The 7,888-nt window shown below is 37.3% G+C and overlaps 1 protein-coding gene across 1 annotated transcript; it reads right to left on the reverse strand.

Moving 5' to 3' along the window:
* Nucleotides 1–4,618: 4,618 nt before the first annotated feature.
* Nucleotides 4,619–7,241, reverse strand: LOC104889102 (putative receptor protein kinase ZmPK1). The gene has a single exon (XM_010674246.3). The coding sequence runs from the start codon at nt 7,223–7,225 to the stop codon at nt 4,772–4,774; it is 2,454 nt and encodes an 817-aa protein (XP_010672548.2). The 5' UTR covers nt 7,226–7,241; the 3' UTR covers nt 4,619–4,771.
* Nucleotides 7,242–7,888: the final 647 nt, after the last annotated feature.

Genomic DNA, 7,888 nt, shown 5'->3' on the forward strand with positions numbered 1-7,888 from the left:
GGCAAGAACAACTCCAATTACCAAGATCTCTTCACCGGAAAAGCTGCTGTTGTTTGGTTTCTTTGGCATCTTCTTTTTCTTTTTTTTGATAATTTCAAGTAGACCTGGCAAAGTTGGTCCTGATCCGAAAATCCGATCCGAAATATCCGATCCGTGGTCCGATCCGGGTCCGAACGAGACGGTCCGAACTAGAGATGGCAATATCCAGTGGATCACCCGACCACCCGCTCCACCCGGTTTATTAAGTGGGTGAAAAACCCGGTTTAAATGGATGATAGCCGGGTGACGGATAATCGGGTGATGGATGCGGGTCGGGTTCGGGTGATATTTTTTCATCCATCACCCGATCCATCATCCGTTTACCACCCGACCCGCCACCCGTTTAAAGTAAAAAGTATATAATTTTTTTAATTTTTGGCTTTTAAAAATATTTTTATGTTAATAATGTGGATTAGAGTTAATTTGGAGACGATTTTACATAGTAAGTAGAATTATATAAATGGATTAGTGATTCTTGTTAATAATTTTTCTTTCTTCTCCTAATATTTGATTTCACCCGTTAATCACCCGATCCATCCGTTAACCCGGTTACAAATGGATGGATGGATTCGGGTGGAGATGGATGCGGGTGATGGATGGATCGGGTGAAGTGGGTGGATGCGGGTGATGGATGCGGGTGACGCTCCACCCGCCCCGAACCCGATCCATTTACATCTCTAGTCCGAACCTTGATCCGAATCCGAAACGGTCCCGATCCGGTCCGAAATAATCTTGATCCGAAACTCATCCGAAATCCGAATGATCCGATATAATCTTACCCGATCCGACCCGAAGGTAAACCGATCCGAAATTATTGGTTTCGATTAGACTTTGATCCGAAATACCCGAAAATTACCCGTTTTTTTATATAAAAGAATATCATTGCCATAAGTATTCCCATTCATTCCACCATAGTCCGATTCCGATCCGAAATAATAGTTTGAAAGATGACCCAATCCGGAACGATCCGATCCGGTCCGATCCTGGTCCGAATGTAACTTGATCCGAAAACGACCTGATCTGAATTGGTCCGGTCCGATTCCGATCCGAAATAATAGTCCGAACGATGACCCAATCCGAAACGGTCCGATCCGGTCTGATCCCAGTTCGAATGTAACTTGATCCGAAAACGGTCCGATCTGAATTGGTCCGGTCCGAATCCTATCCGATTGGTCCGATTGCCAGGTCTAATTTCAAGATCTCTTCTCATTGCTGGGTTAGAATAGTTCATAGTACATTACCAATTACAAAATTACAATCAGTACTCTATACCTCTATCATTCATATCAGAGCCCACAGAAAAAACTCTAACCCAGTACATCAAAGAGGAGAAAAGAAGACTAGAGCCACGCCAGAAAATCAGATCTTCTTTGGCATCTTCTTCCCATTTATTCTTTCAGTTGGTATTTTCCATTTTCAGTTGGACTATTTTCCATTTTCAGTTGGATTTTGGTTTGTTTCAGTTGGACTTTGTTTTGTTTCAGTTGGACTTTGTTTTGTTTCAGTTGGACTTTGTTTCGTAATATGTATACCAACTGAAACAAATAATGGACCAACTGAAACAAAAAATGGACCAACTGAAAGAAATAATGGGCCAACTGAAAGAAATAATGGACTAACTGAAAAAAAATGAAGACTACCTGAAAAAAAATGAAGACTACCTGAAACTCAAATGAAGTGGTCCGACGGGCTGATTATGTCGGACGAGTCCGACACAATACGAACTCTTCTCATAATGTTAAGTAAGTCATGTAAATGATCATTAACATTGTCAATGGTCCCAATGTTTAGTTACTAATGAATGATCGGGAAAGACGAAAGTGTTTACTGATTCTCGTAATGTTTAGTAATTCATTAATATTAGCAGTGGCCCAAATGTTTAGTTAGTAATGATTGATTGTAGTAGTGTTTAGTAATTCTTGTAATGTTTAGTAAGTCATGTAAACGATCATTAATATTGACAATGGCCCTAATGTTTAGTTAGTAGTGAATGATCGTTCTTTTGTTTAATAATACTCATAACGTTTAGTTAGTAATGTAAACGATCATATAGATTAGCAACGACCCTATTATTTAGTTACTAACTAGTGAGTGCCCCGGTCCCCGGACGATGCTCCGGGTTGTTTCTTTTCTTTAATTTTTGTCTTGCAGGGAAAAAAATTGACCCCAATATATAGTCTATTATCATTACCATTAATGTGTTAGGTATCTAACTACTTGTATAGTCTAATGAGATATAATTACAAGACCTTATTATATTTTATTTTGAAATATTAATCAATGACGTTATGTTGGATCAATGGTTAAGCTATCACTTTTCCTTTTTTATTTGAGAGGTTGTTTGACATGAAAATAGAGCATATGAATTAGAATCTTAGAGGAGACTGCGGAGAGTGCCACATGGCACATAGACGTTCTTATGAACGCCTTTTAATATATTAGTATAGATGATTGATCGTAGTAGTGTTCAGTAATTCTCATAATAATGTTTTAGTGAAGTCATGTAAACGATCATAAACATTAGCAATCGCCGGAATGTTTAGCTAGTAATGAATGACCGTAGTAGTGTTTAATCATTCTGTTAATGTTTAGTAAGTTGCAAAATGTGTAGTAATGCTTAGTATCATGTGTGCATGAAATCATATCATATACATGAAAAATCATATCATATAAAAAAAAACATATTACTGTGAGAAACAGTCAAATCGCTCAAAGATGTAGAAAGCATAGATTACATTTAGTTTGATTTGCTCTGTACATTTGTTTCATGTCAAAAAAAAAAATCAGATGAAGCAACAAACGCATGGTGGGAATTCTATTAATTTAGACAATAACGCAAAATGAATTGAATTGGATGATACTGCGTTGATTAATTCTAGTTTTGGCTCGGTTGACTTATCCAGGGAATTGAATATGACTGGCGTGTTGTATAACATCACTGTTTTAGTTTTTAGAAGTTCAGAATATAGACATGAAGATGAAGATTGAAATGGGGATGAGAGAGAAAGGCATGGAGGTGGGAAGAGAGAAAAGGTTTAGCTTTAAAATATTGTCAGTAAGTAATTAATGGACCTAAGTAGGAGCAAAAAGAGAAAATTGAGGAGAAACAGAGAAACATTAGAACCCTAAATGGAAATATTTAACGGTGTTAGGATTCTCTCAATAGTAAGAATATTTTGAGAAAAAAGTTAAACTTCGAGGGTATATGAGAAATTTTTTGAATGAGATGGGTAATTTGAGAAATACGTCAAAACTCGGGATAACTCGAGAACTTTCTCTGTTTTTTTTCTTCATATTGTGATATTAGCTAAGGGTGTAAATGACGTTAATTGAGTTTGAGTTTAAATAGCTCGACTAATTTGTTCGAGTTGAGCTTGAGTTAATTAGAGCTTTGACGAATCGAACTATAACCAACTCGAATTTTGACCAAGTCGATCTCAAGTGGATCTGTATACTGTCTCATGTCATTTGCGCAATTACATCCCTAAATTAGCTAGCTTAGTCGAAAAGTCTTTTTTGAGTCTCGTATCCATGTGTCTTTTTTTTTTTTTTTTTGTGTGTGCCTTTTTGTATATTTTTAAAAATATTTGATTTTTGGAAGTTAATCACGGATACTATATCTCATCTAAATATAATATTCGGGTGCTAATCTGAATGGAATAAATTTAGTCTTTATAAACATATTACTATATACTTCATCCGTTTCTTAATATATGCATCATAATTACTTTAACCATCTTTAATAACTAATTTATAAATTTATAAAATTTTAGTTCTTGTTGGTTTGATCTCAATGTATATTTTCAAAACAATATCTTTTAAAAATGTATATTGGCAAATATATCAAGTTAATATGATACATCTATTTAGAAACAGTAACATAGTAAATACTTCTTAGGAAGACTTGGAACTTCATCGAACGGGGTGGTGGCGCAGTTGGCTAGCGGCGTAGGTCTCATAGCTTAGTTGAGTGATCCTGAGGTCGAGAGTTAGAGCCTCTCTCACCCCAAACCAAAAGGTATTAATTTTTTGCACCACCATTATAAATGGTATACCAAGAGGAATTGAGTCACGTAGGGTCGCCGCAAATAAGTACATGCACCCAAGTGCACGTAGAGCATGGTATACCCTCTTCTAAACTACGTCGTTTTATCATTTTTAGAGTCTATAATTTCAAAAAATTGTTGTTATTTGTTTCCTTAAATTTTGCAACTAAATATTCCTTTTTCAAATTTATATTTAAAAGGTACATGTTCTTTTACCTTAAGCGTACATGTTCATTTACTATATGTTTTTTTCATTATAACTTATGTTCTTTTATAAATACATATTTCCACGTTCTTTAATCTTAGTCGTGTGTTCTTTTTTAAAGTAGAAAAGTTGTTGAATAAAACTCGTGTTCTTTTATATAAATGGTATGTTCTTTTTGGGTGCACAATGAGCATTGTGCACCCTAGTGCATAATCCACGCTTTGTAGGGTCGCGAATGTACAATAGTATCTTTTTACAATCTGCAATAACTTACACAACTGATTCCCTGTTTAGCCTTATATTTCTATCACCCTCCACACAAGAACTCTTACATCAATCAATAATCGTCATAGCTTTAACATTATTTCTGTCGAACAAAAGTTAGGAAAAATACTCACAACCCAAAACTTATATACAGGTTAATTAAAAGTTGAACAATTCAAAGTCTGAAAATAATTTGGTACACAAAGAGGATGTGGAGTTACGTAGTGTCCGATATGTGCAATGGTAGTTCTTCTTCACATTCTGCAAGAACTTGCACAACTGATTCCATGGTTGGCCTTTTTCTTCTATCATCCTCCACACACGAAAGTCCAACTTTGATCATCATAGCAGCTTGATTCCTGTCGAACTTTCCTTCCAATCTTGGGTCTGCCAAGTCTTCTACCCATGAATCTTCTCCATTTTGCATTTTCTCTTTAGCCATTCTCACAAATTTTATTAGTCCAGGTACTTCCTCGACGCCATGACTATCACCCACCACCCAACTCGATAGGCGAATTCCCTTCACGATCTCTAGAATCATGACGCCATAACCGTAGACATCAACCTTTGCAGTAATGGGAAGATTCATGGCCCATTCAGGAGCCATATAACCTTTTGTGCCTCTGATCCTGCTCAACTCTGATGAACCATGATACCCTCTTTGACATAACTTTGCGAGGCCAAAATCGGATATCTTAGGCTCAAAATCCCCATCCAAGAGTATATTCTCAGGCTTAACATCACAATGAATAACCCATTCTAGACACTCGTGGTGAAGGTAAGCTAAGCCCTTCGCCGTTCCCATTGCAACTTTGAATCTTTCTTTCCAGCCAAGGAAGGTCTTGTTCAAGAACAGGTGTTTGTCTAAAGATCCGTTTTCCACATACTCGTAGACCAATAGTTTGTGCTTTCTTTCGGAACAATAACCCCACATTCTTGCTAAATTCATATGGTTGATTTTGCCTATTGTACTCACTTCTGCCCAAAATTCTTCCTCTCCTTGTACTACATCTCCTAATTTCTTCACAGCAACCACTCTTTCATCTGTCAGAACACCCTTGTAAACAGAACCAAAGCCTCCCTGTCCGGCAACTTCCTTGAATTTCCCCGTTGCACTCCTGAGCTCGTTGTAGCTAAAGCTCCTAAACTGATTAGAAATTGCACGGTATCCATCTTCCATTGAAGATGAAAGACCATGCTTCCTGAAAAGAAACCACCAACCTGCTACTAAAACGACCACTTCAAGTACACCAATGGCTGAAGCAAACGAGTACAGATAAACCCAGTTGAACCTTTGATTCGTGGTATCATATGTGTTGGGCAATACAACTGCTTTACCTTGCCCATTGATCCCACAATCGAGACGAGACACATTGAGTATAGGACGCAACGTCTGTGCACTACTTCTTGGCACTCGAAGATATATGCTACCTGGGAAATCAACAGACCTGAATCCATTAAAAAGGGCACTTTTTGTGAAACACACAGCTTCACCAGTAAGTCTATAGCTGAATCCCTGACAACGGCAATCTCCCAAGCAAAGTTGCCTACAATCTTCATAAGAAATAGGTCGGCTGAAATTGAGATCAAATCCATAGTAATCAACATGGGAAAGCTCAACAAACTCCGAGTCTGAGCAGCTCCTCTGGAATATCGGCTTGCAGCCTTGACTCCAATCACTTATATTAGTGGGTTCATAGTTAGGTGGACAACTACATCTGGGTTCTGGTGTATAAGCACAAATACCATTTCTACCACAAACACCATGGATTTCACATGGTTTTGCAACCGCTTGCCATGTTACATTCCAAAATCCAGACGACTCATTCAAGCTAGAAACTCGCGCAACTCCATCATAATCCAAAGTTAACCGTCTTCTAATCCTTACATGACTACTAATATCTGAATCCGAAGCACTGAATTGTAGCTGATCACTTGAAGAAAAAGTGCCCATATCATCAAGTACTGCTATCCTACTACTATTATAACTAGTTCTACCATTCTCAAATATACTCCGACCAATATTAGGCCAATAAAGGCTGGATATTTCAGGTCCATCATATATTAATTTAAGAAGATTATCACTATCAAAAAAGAAAACAAAAGAACCAGAACCAAATATCTGTGGACCAATCCTAGACACCAATGTTTTACCCTTTGTAAACAGTTGTTGAGGAAGCAAAGTATCAGTAGGAAAATCAAAGCTTTGCCAAAGAATATTACCACCATAATCCCTTATAACAAGGTTTCCTGTGTCGAGAAGCTCAGCTCTATCAACATCTGATATTGTAGTATTTGTTTCCCAAGCTGTTGAGCCATCAAAGTCTGTTAACACCATCACACCATTGTTTCTTAGAGTTAGTCGTGAACCACGTCGATTAACGGGGTTGTCTCGGTTGGCTGTCCAAACAACAGTTCTTTCACTCGAATTCGTGAACCAGATTGAGAACCAATAAGCATTGGTTCCAAGACTGTAAAATCCACAGGTGAAAGTGTTGTCAGGGGAAGTGAGAAAATCATCTGTGTTTGAAGCATCTCTTACAGTTAAAGAAGAACCCTTTGTAAGAGAAACTCTGGTTGAAAATACAGATGACAAAGAGATGAATACAAAGAGAAGAAGAAAGAAGAGAGTTGTTTGGTTTCTCATTATAGCAATTTGGTTTTGCACCATTTTTCTTTTGTTGTAGTTGTTGCATCTTTCATATTATCGGATGTGTCATATATATATATATATATATATATATATATATTGATTAGGAAATTAAGTCAGCCAAGGTCTAATCTCTACCAGACTACTAGCCTGTAGGAAACATCAACATATTGGCTGGTATAACATGCTAAGGAAATACCTCAGCATAATGCTGAGGGTAAGGATCGAACTCCTGACCTCAGGACCAAGGGGAAGCGCTCTACTCATTTGAGCTAACTCCTATCCTTTCCATGTATATATATGCTACCCGCCAAACAATACCCGCAATTGACGGGAGTCTCCCAGGTCTGACTTTGTAGAATTTTTGCTACAATTAACTACTTCAAATTGCACCTGTGCCAAATCTTATCTTTTTTCCCTTTTTTTGACAGGGTAGATGTACCATATTGTTTATCTATATATATATTTAAAGTAGAATCCTTGAGGCCACGTGTCGTTCTGTTATCGATTTCAATCCTACGTGGCATGACGTGGCATGCTCCTTTGATCAGTATTTTTTTCGAGCTCAATGAGGGTGTCCACGTGTCAAGCAAATCAATCCTTCAGCAAATTAGGCGTGTAATTGCCTACAATCAAGGATTTAATTGATTTAGGAATCATTGTTATTTAGGAAAGATCATTAAT

This window comes from Beta vulgaris, chromosome 3 (assembly GCF_026745355.1).
Source record: "Beta vulgaris subsp. vulgaris cultivar EL10 chromosome 3, EL10.2, whole genome shotgun sequence".
NCBI lineage: Eukaryota > Viridiplantae > Streptophyta > Magnoliopsida > Caryophyllales > Amaranthaceae > Beta > Beta vulgaris.